The sequence below is a fragment of the Hippichthys cyanospilos genome, chromosome 18, assembly GCF_059441005.1.
Source record: "Hippichthys cyanospilos isolate Australia breed blue-spotted pipefish chromosome 18, RoL_Hcya_1.0, whole genome shotgun sequence".
Taxonomy (NCBI): Eukaryota; Metazoa; Chordata; class Actinopteri; order Syngnathiformes; family Syngnathidae; genus Hippichthys; species Hippichthys cyanospilos.
Genome location: NC_142386.1, coordinates 9,102,277 through 9,120,563, shown reverse-complemented (window position 1 = coordinate 9,120,563; position 18,287 = coordinate 9,102,277). Strand labels below are relative to the sequence as shown.

Here is an 18,287-nt window from a genome sequence, read left to right as displayed (position 1 = left end):
TTCACCTGTTGTCCGCGTGTACCTGCCCCTGTGTCTCATCCAATCAGCTTCCCCCATGCCTCTTGTTCCTGTTCAGCTGTTGCGTGTTTTCCTAATTAGTTTGCTATGTTATTTAAGCCCCAGTTTTGTTGCAGCTAGTTGTCATGCTGTTGTCTTGATTCTACCTGCGTTTGTTTTTGATGTATGAGTTTATTCCCTCCTTGGCATCGTCCCAAGAGTTGGGTTTTTTGAAGTTTGAGTTTTGTTTGCTGCTTTATTACCCTTTGGATCTAGTTTATCTTGCCTCAGAGCGATATTAAATCTTCACTCTTTGAGCTCATTTACATTCTTCCGGCATCATTTGTGTCCACGCCTTCAACGCATCTTCCACCATGCTAAACTGTGACAACTATGTGGCATGTTTTATGAACAAAGTTGTTGAAGTTGAACATATGTGAAGGACATGCACAAATCACATGCCCATTTGTTGTTTCGACCACCTCCGCCAACCTTAACGCTAATAACCACGACATGGAAAATGTTTCATGAATCTCGGTTGTTTTATTGCTTGCGTACGTGTAAGCAGCGATCCGAGGGCTTGCCAGCCTCCTACTGAGAATTTCAGCCAAGTGTGTTCCAAGGCTGGAAGCTAATTTCTGATTAATTAAATCAAACACGTTGGCAGCTCATTCTAAGTATTACACGATTTCCATGCTGCTTATGTATGAGGCTCTTTCGCAGCAGCAGATTACGGGGCAAACCCAATTAGAGCAACACAATTCTCAGCATCAGGTACATAGCGCCCTGAAGGTTTTCCCTATAACCAATTAAGATTCGTCACACAAAGAACACCGCACGAGGAGGAAAATACAGCCGATTCGTGACACAAGTCTCACTTGTCTGAGCTCGTCTGAAATGATGGCAAAACAAACAAAGAATTGTACTACATGAGTACCGTGTATAAACATTTTAGCATCCATATCACATTAAGACAGCGCGACAACCGTGAAGGCAAATTACAAGACAACTGCATTGGAGCTAAAGATGTGTTGGGGCTTTGTGCACGTTTGTATGTGTATCAAACACCTAAGAGCTGCAACTGCTGACACCTTAATCTCATTAGTGAGATTAGTATATTCATGTTTTAAAGGATTATCGCCACATGCTGATGTTGGACAAGAGGGCTTTTGGTGTACAATCTCTGTTGTGGTTGATTCAACAGTGTTTGATGAGCGTGAGGTCAAGGTTCCCATGTCCTTTAATACCAAACTTGTCCTTGTAAGGTGTTTATGGATCTTGCTTAGTGCAGAGGGGCAAAGTGGTGTTGGAGCAGAAAATGGCCTCCTAAAACAAACCTGGAAGTATAACATTGTCCGGAATGATTTGTTAAGATTGACAATTTAGATTTGGGGGGCAAAGAATTCTAATTGATTGAGATGGGCGTTGTCGACAGTGTGCATCTCAGTGCATCTTGGATGACATTCAAAATCAATACAGACAGAAGGGCTGAAACAAGTCCTTGAGTAATTAGAGTACCGCCGTTGAAAAAAAAAAAAACGCTCGAGGCATTTGTGTCTTGTCCCGAATACCCGATTATTGGTGTACACATTAGAAAAAATATGCCACGGCAATCACAGCAATAGTAGCAAACGTGTTGTATGAAAACACGGCAAAAATGCGGTGAGAAAGCAAATTTCATAAAACCTTGATTTACCAGATAATATATGGACACAAATACTTTGGTACCCTTTTATTTTGAAACTTATTACACTGGCTTGACTTTTGAAGCACACATACAAATATCCAACTTTTGTTCAATTTGCAAAAAAATGTGGACAATTTTCTATGCTATTGAACTTGACTGTTCAATGTAGTATCATTTGTTAGAAAAAAATATTTGGAATATCTGTTAAAATGGAATAAAAAAAGCACATTTGGTACATAGTCTTTCTACTCCTCGGACTCCCGATTCAAACAATGCAATATTGTTCTGAAATCACGTTCGATCGCCATTTCAGGGCGCTAACAACTTACTTATGTTGATGCTGACGTATGACACGTTTTACCACTAGCTCTGAAACTATAATAACTGCATCTTGCAAAAATTAGCTGCTAGCTAGCAACGCTCAAGTGGCTTAATAGTGGCTGGCTTGATAGATGTATGTGACTCCACACGCTTTGATGGTGACAGATTAAGACGGTTGCTGTTCCTACTGATCACTTTTTACCAAGCCACTCAAATGTGCTGTTTCAGAAGGCAAATTCATCTCATGGACCAAAATTTATGGGAAGAAGATTCTTTAAAATTGAATGCTTTACAGAGGAAATGAATACTAGGTTAAAGTACGGGTATTTTTTTTTTTTTAAAAGTCAAGTATTTTTAAGTTGATAATTCTTAATTTAGTGGAAAAATATTTGTTGTTTATAATTGTTTTTCGCCAAGCTTTTATTTTTCTTTTTTTTATCCGATACTTGATATTTGAGCATGGCTTCAACCCTGGACAAAATTAATAAGTCCAGAAATTAAATATGCATTATTTGTATTATATAATGCGATAACATTAAATTCACTGCATTCAGCTTAGCATTCTGGAGTCCAAAATTCAATTAGAGGAATTCTTTTGGCTGAACATATAACAAGCTCTCAAACACAGTTTAAAGGATGAAAAGACTATAATGTACACCGCCAGTGTTCCGCCTATGTAAATGAACAAAAATGTTTTTTTTTTTTCAATCTATTCCTGCTTCAATGCAAAAAAGTGCACATATTTCCTGTCTGTTTAGAGGGCACCTGAAGGACAAAACTCACAAAGCGGGAAATGACAGCCGAAGCGTTCCTGTAAAGCTGTATTTGTCCTTGACAGACAAAGGACAAAAACGAGATGTGAATGCATGTCACGTGGGCATAGCACATCTTTGCATGCCTAACATGCCAAGCAAAATCAATCAACAGACCTTCTGTCACATCAACATCTATCAACAACCCATTCTTCCATAGGGGGACTAACATCTAACCCACATGCCACCTGCATTGTTCAAACACGAGTAAGAAACTCTGGTGCGATCAATTTTCAACAACGGTGCAAGTGGGCACCATTATATGATAATTATTTAAGGATCACTTAACAAGACACACGTTAAATCATCTTCACAAAGAGAAGGAAATCATTCAATAATATTTGGCAGCCATGCTTTTCCTTCGGTGCTATGCTGTCAGGTAATTGAATCGGGATTCATGTATGTGATATGAGTCACATTTGGGTGTTAATGCCATTAAAAAAAAACATAAGTTAAAATGAAGTACTGTATAGGGCTGGGGGAAAAGTTGACCAAGTCGGGTGAATCGACTTCAAAACTAAATGTAAATATACCCGCCTCAATGCTAAGTTGGAACCATATTTGCGCCATCATTCTCTCTTGCAGACAAACAGTGTTGTACTGACAACAGGGGAAAATGTCTTGCCAAAAAATCTGAGTATCACACATTTTTGACAATTTTCATTAAAATATGGTAACAACAATAAAGTAATGTTCAATTATTGTAAAGTGGAAAAAGCAAAACACAGAAAATACCGTAATTCCCCAAATATAAGATGCACCTGTGTATAAGACACACCCTTAATTTTCAGGCCAAATTCTGCTATTTTCTTAGTTATCGTGTACAAGATGCATCACTTTAGCAACAATGTAAAAACTGAACCAAAAACAGAATAAATCTCATCTTCATTAACCGTTCATATTTTCTTGTTTTTCTTGTGTTCATATTCGTAAGTTATATATTCATAAGTGTGTTTCAGACTTCCCACATTGTGAGCAGTTACTGAACGCAGCGGCAGTATAATGATAAATGCACTCCAAGCAGTTAATCTTCTCTTCATCGATCGAGTTTATTTTGCCACAAATAAAAAGTTGTGCAGCATCTGTGTTCCACCAAGTTTTGAGTGTGTGTACAATTTATGCCAAAAGTCATTGCACAGACTACACTATTTTGATATCTGTTTTTAATATCTATACACAATTTGAATGTCTTTACCTGGGGTTTTAAACATATTAGTTAAACAGAGCCCAACCATAGAATGGATGAAGCTTGTAAAGCGGGGGCCCACTGTAGTAGTTAGTGTTTGTTGACCTTAAATGGTAATTGTTAGCATGCTAAAGCTAAGTGTGATTGCTAACCTGTTAGCATAGGCAAATTTTTTTGGTATCTAAAATGTATATGCATAGAAGATAATAAATAGTAAGTAGTTATATCCACTCACTTTAATTCTTGTTCCACATTACTAAATTATAAAAAAAAGTCACGTTCAACTACATTTTTCAAAAGAAAAAAAAAAGGAAAGTTATTGAATTATTCAAGGTAATAGTCAATAGGTTAATCAACGTTAAAAAGAATCTACAGTGACAGCCTATTTAGGTAGAAAAAGAAAATACACTGTAGTTGTACTAATGTTTTCAAATTTCATACAGTACCGGTTGATTCATTGTGTCCACTCTTCGCTTGTATATGACTGTTCCACACAGCAAAATTGTTGTTGATCGGGGTCATCTATCTCCCGCATGCTCAACTCCCACTCACTGTTTCTAACTTTTGATCTGATTAAACTGCATATTTCAGAACTGGGGATGAGTAACGTGACTCTAACGTACATGGTAATATATGAATGAAAATATAATTTTATGCACTGCATCAATTCCTCAACATGAATAAATTCCATGGAAAAACAAGCCTGTCATCTCCATAAAAAAATTGCTTTTTTTTATTGAAAAAAAAAACAAATATGACCATGAATGTAATATGTGTTATCACAAGGACAGATTGCATACTCCATTCTCCTCCACAAGAGAAACGTATACATCAAATTTCTAGAGCATTCAACATATTTATGATTGCATTTTCCGTAATACAGCCTCAATGTGATTTTATAAGAAAACATCATTATCAGATAACTTATATGATGTCTTATCTTCTGGTTATATATACATTTTCAGGAGATTGGAGCCATATGGGGACAGAGGCAAGGAACTAGACACTTTGCAAATTGATTTTATAATTGCACAGTTGCTCAAGCAATTTCACATCACTTCTTGGTGCCGAACCTCAAGAAGATTAAAAAAAAAAAAAAAAAAGCACCGGGCTCTTTGCCCACTTCCAAGTGTGAATAATGGCCTTTAAACACACGAGTGTAAATAGAAGAAAATGCGATTGAGCAAGATATCTGTTCGCGAACAACATGTTATACGAATGGCGGTTAAGAATTTAGAATTCCGTCGCTGCCGGTTCAATAATCACGGAGAAAAGGAGTGTAGGACTGCATACATAATATGGAAGAGGTCCGTGGAGATTGGTCTATCTTTTGTTCACGTGTGCGTGCCTGGGGGGCAGTGAGGATATAATTTATTCTACTGAATGGACGTTACATCTAATTAGAGCTCATAATAAGAATAGCATAGGATGGTCATATTTGTTTTGTCAGAAAGGTACAGGATTTCTTTGGGAAAAAAAAATCTAATTTAAATCAAGTCAAGTCAAATGTATTTGTATAGCCCTAAATTACCGCAGTCAGAATTAAAAATCCTAAAACAGATTTTAGGGGTAATGCTTAAAGGGTAAAAGGACATTGTTGCATTTACATGCAAAAGGCAAATAAACCATATCTGTTGGATTTTGACTTAACTCATTCACTGCCATTGACAGCTAATAATTACCGGTATCTTAAGCTGCTTTAATACAGTGTTTCTCAATTATATCTTGTTAACAGTCACATTCACTGCCATTGACGGCTACTGATGTCAAAGATCCATTTTTTGGCAGTGAAAGTGTTTATAGAATAATTAGGTTATTATGAACCGTTTTTAGTGCTAAAATTTATTTCACCGGCGTATTGCAAGACTTGTTCCATCCCCCGAGAGTCATGCCTTGCCTTGAGGAACTTCACCCGTAGCTTGCAGTCTCATTCTTCCTCTGGAATTCAGTCTTTTTTTTTTATAACCGTTTTGAAAAAAATCTGAATTCATTCAGTGCCTGCCATTTCAATTCCATCATTGTTCACAATAGTTTGTAAAACCACTCGGATGAGTCCGTTTATTTGCAGTGGCCTTGAGTGATTCATAATAAATACCGTCGTCGCTGCATTCTTGTTCTATCCATCCACAGCGGCAGCACAATCAAATACGCCCTTGACAAGCTGACAGGATGTGTCATATTAAAGAGAGGCAGTTCGAGTTAGCAATTTTGTAATTTCCTCCTTGCAAATCTGGTAGGACCTACTCCAAGTGCAAATCAAATAGACACTAAAATGACATCAGAAGAGAAATTCCTGCTCCCCGTAATTCAAATTGTACGCCTGCTTTATAGACGTTTGCACATGTACTACTTTTGATTGCGTCGCTTTGTTATTTAAATGGAAATTTGGATGAAACAAGGCATATGTTTTACATCCTATGTACTTTCACTTCGGATGATACTGATAAGCACGGTGTCCTTTTTGCTTACCTTTCTCTTTTTAAAGGCTTGCCGTGCCAGATAACCTCTGCAAGCAGCTTGGAATAGGATTAAATTTCGCTTGGTTTGCTCGTCCCTCTGTTCCTCCAATTTAGCCAAGATTCCAGCTTTGAAGAATAACTAAAATGGAAAAGGACATCAGCACAAAAGAGCTTGTTTTTCAAATGTAAATAAAAGAGCACATCGGGAAATGATGATGCAGTTGGCGCACAGAGTTTGACACCAAACTACACACAGAAGTAAGTTTATTGTTTAAAACGGTAAACTCAATAAGAAACGGTCTACTCGATTCCACAGTTGGGTTTCATCTTGGGAATAAAGCATGATTACGTTAATATCCCAGGCAATCAATGGACCAAAGGTTAAAAAAAAGAAAAAACGGTTCTTCCCCAGGAGGGATTATGTCGGCCTCCTTGCGGGAAACATTCCAAATAGATGGATGAAACACGTCACTAGTTCCAAAGTTATCGACCAAAGCGCAGTACAAATTAGGCAAGGCTTAAATGATTCAACAATGTTTAATCATGATAATTTAGCTCAGCATTGTTCAAAAAAGGCCAAGCGATTCATATTGTCTCAATCCAGCAATTGTATTTCCTCTGATAAATGTGTCTCAATTAACTTGAAAAAAATAAATAAATAAATCAATGGCTCTCGCCAAATAGATTCAGTTTGCAATATAAAAGTGTGTTTTTTATCAAAATTAAATTGCAATGTAAAATCTCTACTTATGTCTACTTATAGATATGGTTTTGTCAAACAATGTTGAAGTTTGTTTTTTTATTATATTTGTCCACTTGTGATCGAGCTATAAATGTGTTGTTGTTTTTTTTTTTTTTTTAATTTATACTATTCTGTAAAGGTGGTGCTATATGTGGATTATTGAGAAGCTGTTGTTCTCACACTTTTAACCCTGCATCTTATTGGCAGTTTTTTATTTATTTATTTATTTTAAATAACCACAATCCCCAGGTAAAAAAAGGGAGAAAGAAGACGACACTATGAAGAATGAGCTACTATTTTACTTGTCACTAGGGTGCATTCTTCACGGGTAACAAAATTAGGTGTGTTACTGTTGTGTTGGTGCAGGATTCTAACAAGATGTTGCCAAAAAACGAACTACCAGTATTTCTCAATACAAGCAGGCTTTATTCTTCAATAATGATGTCATTTCGAAGTCTCGGCACATTTTGAGTTAGAGAATTGTTTCCCATGTAAGTTGCTAATGTGTTGTTGTTGTTTTTGTTTTTCATTTGGTTGCTTCTAGCCATATTCAAAATGATCGAAAGACAGACAACGGGGATATCTGAGAACACATATTTATCCGCTACAAAGGCTTCTGATTTCCCACTTGACTGATTGACACTTTTCTGCTAGGATTAGACCTTAGAGCTCATAGTGTGGTATTTACTGCTATTCTTTTACAAGTCACACTACAAAACAAAGACAAACATCCGTTTGGACGATTTTGCACTCATGACCCTAGAAGAGGGAATTGCAGGATAAAGAAAGCCAGACAGATCAGACGCACGCCTTTGGGAAGACGAGAGGAAGAGGGCGGAGGCAACTTTCAAACATCAAAAGGTTCTCAAAAAAGGGACAGGTGGAATGAAGGACACGCACCCCAGACACAGAGAAGAAGAAACGTGCGTGATGGTTAACGGGAGCGAAAATGGCATCATCGCACAGTGAAGCTTTATTTATTCATCTTAAAGGTGTTTATTTGTTCTAAATGCTGTGTCAATACTTACCCGGCTCACACCCATGTGGTAGCTGCTCTTCTCCAAATCCAAAGACTCCAGGAGTTCCTCCACAGCCTAAAGTAGTGTACACAAGCATAGTAGTCGCAGAGGATTAATTTATGCATAGGAATGAAGAGCTAATCTTTTGTTTACAGGCCAAAAAGACGACAACTTGATCATACCACAGTGTTTCCAAAAGAACTCAAGGGCTTTTGTTTGGAAGTTTCCACAGAAACTCAGCCCGACTGCACTGGCACAGAGGGAGAAAAGTGCTTGCCTCTCTCTTAACCCTATTCTTTCACTCTTGCTCATTTTTATCCAGAAACAGACTTTTGTGTGCTTTGACTCCCTGCTGCATTGAATTTTCTTGCGCCACAGACGAGTGTATTTTTGAAAAATCTGAATAAAAGCACCCGACATACTTCATTTCAAAGAGTTTCCATGAGCTCTACAAATTGCAGTTTTCAGAGAAATTGTGATGTTTGAAACCGCTGTTGTTAGGGCAAAATTCCAAAGCGTTGATAGCACACGCTGTTCGATAATATCAAAGCCCCGGAGTAGCATAAGAGATGACATTGGAGCAATTTAATCAAATGCTGATTAAGTCCAAGATAATATGCATAGCATCACAGCACGTTATTGCCCGTGTCTTGTGCAAATATCATAAACATGTTGATGATTTTGCGAGGAAATTACCAAAAAACTGAAAGCCCAGTTATTCTGTTAAAAAAAATCATAAACTCAGTCTAAACACATTTCATAAAATAAATAAGAATAATATTAATCTGTACATAAATGTACGGAGCGGAGAGTCTCCCTATCATGTCAATATCTGGCCTGATAGAAAATTGTCATTAATTTCATGAAATTTGAAGGAAAATGCTAAGTCTTTTTTTTTTAAAGGATTAATCATTATGTTGGAAAATGATAGGTATCAAAAATACTAGCGCTATTGGTAGTCGGTATTCCTGTTTATTGCTCATATTATATGCACTAATCGGAGAAGCACTCTAATTTTGTTGTGTATCAGCTATACAATGACCATCTATTCTATTAAAGGGATAGTGTGTAAGATTTAGATCGTTTTCATTACGGCCAGCAGGAGATGCTGCAGGTGCTGCATTTACCATTGTCCGTAGCTATAACAAACATGGCCGCCTCCAGAAAAGTGCCACCCCTCATGTAATATAATTGAATGATAACTAGACCTATGATTATATTTAAAACATACTGTTGGTGATTAAGAACACGTTCATTTGCAAGTTTTTGAAATTTGCAATCATTTAATTTATTCCTTCTTCATGAAAAACGGTCTAAATCTTACACACTGTCCCTTTAAAAATCGGGACTGATAGCAGAAATAAATAACTTAAACAACCACTTACTGTGTTTGTTTTTGTTTGGAGGGGGCATTAAAATTACTCGGGCACAGTGACTCTCAATGCCAATAATCGGGAATGCCTAATCTTAAAGTATTGGTTGTCCTGCTCAACAGAATCAGTCGAAAAGGGCGGCAAAAGGAGACCAGACATTTAATAATCTATCTATTTTTTTTCTTCTTTTTCATTGTGTGAGGCTTGAGCGGGGTCTACAATACACTGGTAATAATTGAGTTACCATTAGATGAACATTTCCAGTTTTTTATTTTTCTTTTCAGTATGAATGTTTGGCTCTTAACATCACCGCACATTCGAATGCAGTGAGGGTCTTTCTCAGCCCCAGTTCCGACCTGCCTCTTTAGCAGGCACAATACAAATGTGGTCAAGTTGATTAGATCATGACAACAGCTCTTGATGGATGAAGGCTTACTTCTCCGTCAGACGGCTGCTGACAAATCAGGGGCAGATGTAATGAAGCTCCCCTCTCACAACATTAATCTTAACTGTTTGGCCAGTGGCAGCGCTCTCTCGCTGATTGACTCACTCTCTGCTCGTCCTTCACAATGTAATTCCGCCCGTGCTTCTTGGTGAGGTGCGGTGCCAGCACATCAAAACGTCGGCGGAACTCGGAGAACACCATGTGGTCGGGGTAACCTGTGAAGGTCAATCAACAATAACAACATTTAATTTGTTAGAAAGATAGTCTGAGTGGTGGCCTGAGGAGAAAAGAAAAAAAAAACTTTTTTTGCAGGGGGATGAGTGTATAGCTCTTAAGGTTACGTAGCAACCGTCTCACCTTGTCTATAGATCCGGAGAGCGGCAAGGAGCTTGCATCCGCGCAGCTGAGCACGGAGCAAAGCTACATCCAGCTGCATTAAACCACAATCTCCACCCTCCCCCTGAGCCTCACTTTCTACAGCTTTGAAGAAAGATCCACTCAGAGCCTTCAGAGCATCCGCCTTAGGCAATATGCAGTGAACAAAGTGAATCCTGGACCTCCGCACCATGTCCAGCAGAGCATCCTGGGACAAAGCAAAGTTACGGGCTTTACTTAGCAAGACTCCTTTTCAGGTTAGCATTATGATGATTGGCTTCGCACGATGGCCTGACGCCGCTTTTTTAATTTCTTCGCTGCTTCAAAAATAAAAGTGATAACTGACATGGAAAAACTGTGTAGAAATGCTGAGAGAAATGTACAAATAAAACTAACTGATTACTGATATTTGTGCTGCAATTTTTCAAAGTCTGACAGAGCAATCCCGGGATTGAAATCAACGGCAGGCAGCATATACTGTAGATGACATCAGAGCAATGTAAAATGGAAGTTTAAGAGAACTTATTAGCATCGTCGACAGTGGCCAACAGGGACATAACTGACAGAATATGCAATAACAAAAACTAAATGGATGCAAATTTGTAACAAAACACATACAAAAACAGATTAAAACTGCTGCAGACAAAAAAATTCATACATTAAAATAGGCAGCGAAAAAAATGCAATCACAAACTAGCAATTGAAAAAGATTCCAAAACAAGTGCAAACAATAATGAGATTAAAAGAAAAACAATAAAAAAGAAGCAAGAAGATGCAACTACTAAAAAGAAATTTACAAATTTAAAACAAATTTACAACAAAACGTATAAAAACAGATATTGAAACAGCAGCAAATAAAAATGCAAACATTAAAAGAGCACAGCAAAAAAGATGCAATTACAAAAATTAAATGGATGCAAATGAATACAACAAAACAAGTGCAAAAACCAGATAAAAAATAGCTATGAAGAAAAAATGCAAACATTAAATTATTGTATTTTGTGATAGCATTATTTTCTTATCATTTCTAAATTTGTTTATATTTGTTGTTTTCAGTTGTTTTATTTTTGTTCATTTGTTTATTTACCTTTTTCACATGTTTGTGTTCTGCTAGTTGTATGTGTAGGTTTTCTTTTACTCAGTAGTGTTACTCCTTATACTAGCTGTACTTTAAGGTCATCTTCATACTATTTTTCTAGCCCCACTCATTCCCTCCTTTGTTAATTTTCTAATATTCCACGTCACATGCTCTCAATGGTCTGAGATTTTTTTTAATGTTATTTGTTTGCAAAACATTTTGGGTAGTTTGAAATGTGTATAAAACAAATATGTAGGCGTGATAAAAAGATTAAAAAAATAAGTTTATTGTGAGTTACAATCAGCAAATGAGATTTGGCAGAAGCCCGTTTTTCAACTTTTGTTATTTTTACCATTTATTACCTTAATAGGAGGCGTGTGTGCCATTTGATTCAACTTCCAAAGTCATCCTTGGTTTCCTCCCATAAAATCTTTTGATCATCTCCCATTGTTTTATAGTGCCAGCAACAATATCTTTTTTCAATTTCGACTCCCACGCTTACCACTTGAAGCTTTATTTGTATGCAGAGCGACTTTTTCTTGATCGCAGCCACTCCTGATGTGAAGGTCTTCCTCAAGCTTGAGGCCCGTCGCAAAGACAGCTGGGAAACACCCTCAAGACCCGCGATGGAACCTGACAGAACGGTAGCCCCACCTGCTCGGCTCATGAACAAAGAGCTGATGATCTTCCTGCGAGACACGTATTGCGTCAGCCCGACGTCTTATTATTATGACAAAAAAAGATGGCTGACGCTTACTTCTGGGAATCCTGCAGGAGGCTTGTCGCATTGATCGATGCGGGATTTTGCTTGGCGTGGTTGAGCCACCCGCGGGCGTCGTACTCTACCCAGTCAGTACCGTGACTGTGACCCAGTAGGAAGTGATAGTCTTTTTCGCTCTTCAGAAGAAAGGTGTGACCTGATATTCAAGTAATAAGCATCGTAAGATTTCATTGTTCTATGCTAGTGCACGTAAGGATAGGTGACAAAAATAAACAGCCTCCCGTGGGACTTGAGGAAAATGTGCCTCCAGGCCGTCTGCAGGATTTGTCAATACAGGCCTAATATGCACATTGGTTTGAATAAATATACCGTATACAGCGTTTATTTCAAAACAAAACTCTCTCATTTTCAAATCTTATTAAGTGGGGGCGCTGTGTCAAAATCCACACCTAACAGCAGAATGTGACTCAAGGTTTGCATGTCAAAGAGCCATAGCTGATGAAGTCTGGAGAAAAGCTTGAAATCTGCCTTCATAAAAAAGGGCATAAATGAGATGCTTTCAGAGGTTGTGTTTGACGAAAAAAAAAAATCGCACTTCACGCCTTCAGTTGCTTTGAGTGCTCCTGGGAGAGCGCTCTGCATGGGCTGTAACCATGGCAACTATGGCAGAACAACAATAACGCAGCAAGGACTTTTGTGGCTGGTCAATCTGTTTGATGGAATTTGGTGTAGTCTATAAATGCTGGGATCACACTGTCGATTACATTTTGTAATGTAGTAAGGCAACAAGCGGATCATTTAGATGTATTTCCACAGAAATTAAATTAAATCTGGGATCTGCATTAAAACTATAACTTTTTTATAGAAATGAATTTATATTTTTTGTGGTTCTTGTAGAACTGCACTGAATTATATGGAGAAATTGATATTTACCAATACGAGTATTTAACTCTTAAGTACCGACACCACTGGTACTTTTAATACATAAATTTTCAACAGCAAAAAAAGGACAATGACTACAATCATTTTAACCCCACTGTTAAGTTGCGGGTCAAATGAAAGTAAATGTTGAATGCTTCAGCACGAGACTTGCCTTTAACTTACGTATAATAAACACATCAAAGAAAAGTGGTTTTGCATTCATTTTAGTGACAATATTTGAATTTTTAAATTAAATAATAAGCAAAACCAGGGTCAAATTGACCCAAGAAAATTATTGCTGTTTCATGATTGGAGGTAATCACAAAATTTGTTGTGGCAGGATTACACACAAAAATGTTTGAAACCTTTTGGATAAATACATGAGACCTCTGAAACTTTGTATAGTTTGACATGAACCTAGAATTGATTTACTCTTCCAGAGAAATATACATAGTACGGGGGTATAAATTAATCATTGTCTTTGATAATTTGTACATGGGTTTCCAATAAAAATAAATAAATACATAAAAAAGACACTTTGGGATGAATACACACACCTGCCTACCTTATTATTTGCTCGATTATGGAATGTAGTCTGCTCAGGGGAGTGAACAGAATAAGACTTTCATTGCGTGGTCTTACTATGCATATGACAATAACATTACTGCTGTTATTGAGAAAATAACATAAATCGCAAAAAGCAGATATATCAGTGTATCTCACGATGGCTTTTTCCTTTGATATAACACAATATTAATGGTAATCTTCAATTATCCTTTAACATATGAACTCTTAATGCTAGCTTTTTTCAAAAAGAGAAGCAATCATCCCATTTTGAGCATTCTGACATGCTATAGTGAGTGTTTGTTTTTTTAAAATTCCCAGTTCAGGGATCAAATCTCAGGATCAATCTAAGGATTTCTCCACCCATTCCCATGGCACATCAGACACATGCGCATTTAGTAATGATACGAAAAATAACGTCAATTTTTATTTTATTTTTTTTATGACTTTCACTCATCTGATTATTATTCATTTGTTAGTTGATGAGCCGGATTTTCGAAAAGCTACAGAAGTCATTTTTATAAAACTTAATTTTGGTGCGCATATGAAGTGGGACGGCAGCCATTTTAATGATTGCTGGGCTCACCTTTGATCTCGCCTTCAGCTGGGCCGTAGTAGCTAAAAAGGCGAGCTAGCAGTGTTTCCTCTGACGCCCCAGGCTGCAGTGCCTCCTCCTCCATCAACCACAGGAGCCCGCGGGCCTCATCTGTTCGGCCGCTACGCACCTGTTCAATTGGACAGCGCAAACAAACAAACTAGTTCCCAACTGCAATGATTCATTTTTTGTCATAGGAAAAAAATCAAACAGCCTTTGTTTTTCATTTACTTTAATGCAAGCTGTTCTCTGAAAAGTGTGATTTTTTTTTCTTTTTTTTATAAGTGTCGCAGACCCAATACTGATGCAGACATTGGAAATTAAAATTTGAAAAGTAATGGTGCTCCTGTGCCCTCACCTGCTGTGTTTATAATAACATAATCAGTTTAGCGGGTTTTTTTTTTTTTGCCTGAAACAGAAAGAAAGACTTTCACAGATTTAAAAGACGAGGGGAAGGATTAAAAAAAAAGGTGTATAGTCTGGCATAGGTGATCATGGGATGACATATATCTCCAAAGGAATAACTGTATGATGGGAGAATTTACTATTTATGTCATTTACTGTACTATATGCTTTATAAAACATGTATTGCTTCAGTGTGGTAAAAATGATGAATGTAATAAATGTAGCCAGCTGCATGTAAAACCAGGTGGACTACTCCTGTTTAGAGAGTGGAAGGTCCCCGACCAATTATGGGAGTTGAGCAAAACTGGCGAAACTCTTCTGGAGAAAACTTTGTTGTTTGACTTGGATTTTGCTCCTTGTCTCCAGTCTCTCTTCTTGATAACAGACATTTTATCCAGTTTTGCAGTAAACTGTTTTGTGTTACAATTAATTTGCTTTTAATTTGAAAAGCAAAAGGTAACGGAAAAAAAAAAAACAGTAAAATATAATGACAGCCCAACGGGCTGACAATTACAATTTGGTTTGGTCTGAAAAATTTAATGGAGAACTAATGATGATGGAAGGGCCGGCCAAAATTTGTAAAATGCCCATCTCTGCTATTTTGTTTTAATGTGGGAGTACAGCAACGTACCGCAAGAGCATACAAACATGAGAAGAACATGCCACACAGGCTAGAGCTAAGATTTAAACTCTAAAGCATAATCAGACGAGCTTTCACGTATCATGATACCAAATGATTCTGAGAAGTTCTGTGTAAACGCTCCCACCAAGGTCAATTACTGGATGTGTCACATGCTACTAAAATGAGATGTTGTTCACCCAGTGTTGTGAAAAAAATAAAAAAATGTCCCTCCCATTTTGTCCACAATCTCATGGGCTGCCGGTGCATATTTCCACAAGATTCCTTCTAAATTGGACCAGCAGGTTTGTTTTTATTTGCTTTTTTTTTTTTTTTTTTTTGCATTCGTTGCCGACAGTCAGAAAGATAAACAAAGCAACAGACGAAGAAGAAAACAATACCGCTGCTTTAGTCACTTTTTTTGTATGGATGAAAATGAGTTGCAGAGATAATGATCTCCCCGCTGCAGTAATGTGTCTGCAGCCCGAACGCTTCCCGGAAGAAACCAAAGTCAGGAAACCAAAATCGGTTTCAGCGCCTATCAGAAAGTGACATCCTTATCAGCCCTGCACGCTACACTGACTGCAACACAAAGTATCAGTCTGGAGGAGACAGGTGACAACTATGTGGCTTTCATTGAACAGTGATAGGTAGAACTGTGAAAAAAAAATAGACACCCTCACCCTGCCTAAAAAAACATCTGATCAAAAAAGCATCACTTGACTTTAAATAGGAATGGAGGAATCAGTGTTTTTCTAAGGTTTTGTTTAACAGTCCATTGCACCTGATAACGATCCTATTCGATCAAGCACGTCCAAATTCTGGCCCGGGGGCCAAATGCAGATCGTGTTCAAATGTCCACATAAAATAGGTGCAGGGCTGTAAAGCCTAGCGATCAGGGACAGACGGGGAATAACACTGTTCCCCTCAGAAATATTTTCCCATGGGTCGGGTGTATGGTTTGATGCCGAACGCCCAAGGCCGAAAACTATTTACGTACTGTGGATGACAAACGCCCAACGCTGTATCCTGTTCGTTGAAACAACTTTACTTAATTTGCCAAGAGACCGTGGCTGTTTTTAAGGAATTCAATCCCGGAGACACTTCCAGGCAAAACGACTGGAAACAAACAGCGTATAAAATTAAAGCAAAAGCAACTAAGTTGGTGGGCCTGACGCTTTTTCACCCCATCAAATATGACCCTCTGCAAAAATGTTTTACACCCCTGCATTAGATTGTGGATGAATTAGAGTAAAGTGTTCAAATCAAAACGCATTGGAATAATACCAAGATGATCTATGACTCTCTAAATTCCCACAATTTCTGTTTCCATGGTGCAGATCAGAAGCTGCAAAGGCCAAACATTGATTCTACTTCTTTTGAAGTCGATGCTCTAACCTTTTTTTCTCTCTGTGCTCCTACCTTCCTTTTCTTTAAACCCTTTGCCAAACAACTCATTTCAGTGGTTGAGAGCTCCATAAAGGAAACAAACTTCTGAAGCCTACTGATATTTATTTCTGAATTAAAGCAGCACCAGTGGAAAAGCAAGAGATGACAGACCTTGAAAGGTGACCAAAGTCCCACTTGTTTATTTGAGAGGTGAGGAAAAGTAGTTTTGGAATTAAACTTACAAGTGCTTGGCTTGAAGCTTGATCCACCACTGCCACAGAAAAAGATGTGTTAGATTCCGTGTCATCGAGGGCAATGTCGATGTTCTCCTGGTGGAAGAGACGCATGCAAAATGTGAAGGCAATTACGTTCTTTGTGCCGAGAGGTTATTAAGTGAGCTGGATCTATGAGAAAGGGGCTTTGGTTGTTTGCTAACTTTATCGGGTTTTAATGTTGTCAATCAGGAGAGGACAGAATACCTCCTTGAACATTTTAAACTGCTTTATACAAACCATTCCTCAAATAGTGGGCTGTACCTAATGCTGCCTATTTAGACTGTGTTTATACTTCATGATATGCTAAGCAGGCTTTGCTTTTGCCGTGTAAAGTGTAGTTACGCATCATTGGCACCAGGTGGTGCAGTGATACTCTCATTGTCAATGTTTGTGCAGTAACTTTTCTTTCTGTCAAAAGACACCATGGAAAAGTATTTAACAGGAATGAAAAGAAAGGCGAATAGCTCGTTTTCAATGAGCTTGTTGTAGCATTAATGTGATTTAGAAAAAAAATCTGCATGTTTAAGACCTTTTTCTTCATCTTAAAATTTTTAAGATAGTGTTGCTCCTGTGATAATGTTCCAGATTAATTCACATTTATTATTAATTAGATATTTGATTATTTATTGTTTTTTTTTCCAATGGTTTAGTGGGACAAAAATGTTTCTAGTTTAAATGAGGATGGCCGTGTTATTTATTTCAAGCACTTTAGGGTATTTACATTAATAAATGTGTCAAATGGGATACCTTTCTGTGTTCTCTAACCATTGCAAATAGCTACATAGCATGCCACTTTAAAGGGACACAATTAAAGGATTATTAATTTCAAAAACTTGCAAATAAATGTGTTCTTAATGACCAATAGTATGTTTTAAATGTAATCGTAGGTCTAGTTATCATTAAATTATATTACATGGGGGGTGGCACTTCTTCAGAGCCTGCCATGTTTGTTATAGCTACGGACAATGGCAAAAGCAGCAACTCCTGATGTCCGTAATGAAAAACTGTCAAATATTACACAGTGTCTCTTTAACTGAACCAACTGGAGACATCATTACATTTATATGGTCATTTCCATTTTAGTTGTATTTCTGTGTGTGAACAAAGATGGACTAGGACATTGGTTCATCCTGCTCACTTCTTTTATTGAAAATAATGCCGTTACAACCTCAGCTAAAACGAGCTGGTGCTAGCTGCAAGAGGCACTGGTTGATCAATCTTCTTTAAGTGATTTCGAAAAATAAATAAATAAATAAATAATAATCTTTAGGTCTTTAAGGATGCACCCATACCTTTTGGCCTTC

General features: G+C 37.6%; 1 protein-coding gene across 10 annotated transcripts in view; it reads right to left on the bottom strand.

Moving 5' to 3' along the window:
* Positions 1-18,287, bottom strand: part of LOC148408871 (unconventional myosin-XVIIIa-like) — a 79,843-nt gene that overhangs the window by 31,343 nt on the left and 30,213 nt on the right. For all 10 annotated transcript variants that reach the window (XM_088440913.1, XM_088440918.1, XM_088440919.1 and 7 more), the window contains 8 exons: positions 16,951-17,037; positions 14,287-14,425; positions 12,252-12,411; positions 11,997-12,183; positions 10,399-10,624; positions 10,147-10,256; positions 8,233-8,298; positions 6,473-6,601 (listed from right to left, as the gene is read on the bottom strand). In XM_088440913.1, the coding sequence (XP_088297039.1) occupies positions 6,473-6,601; positions 8,233-8,298; positions 10,147-10,256; positions 10,399-10,624; positions 11,997-12,183; positions 12,252-12,411; positions 14,287-14,425; positions 16,951-17,037 (1,104 nt within the window). The remainder of the gene's footprint in view (positions 1-6,472; positions 6,602-8,232; positions 8,299-10,146; positions 10,257-10,398; positions 10,625-11,996; positions 12,184-12,251; positions 12,412-14,286; positions 14,426-16,950; positions 17,038-18,287) is intronic.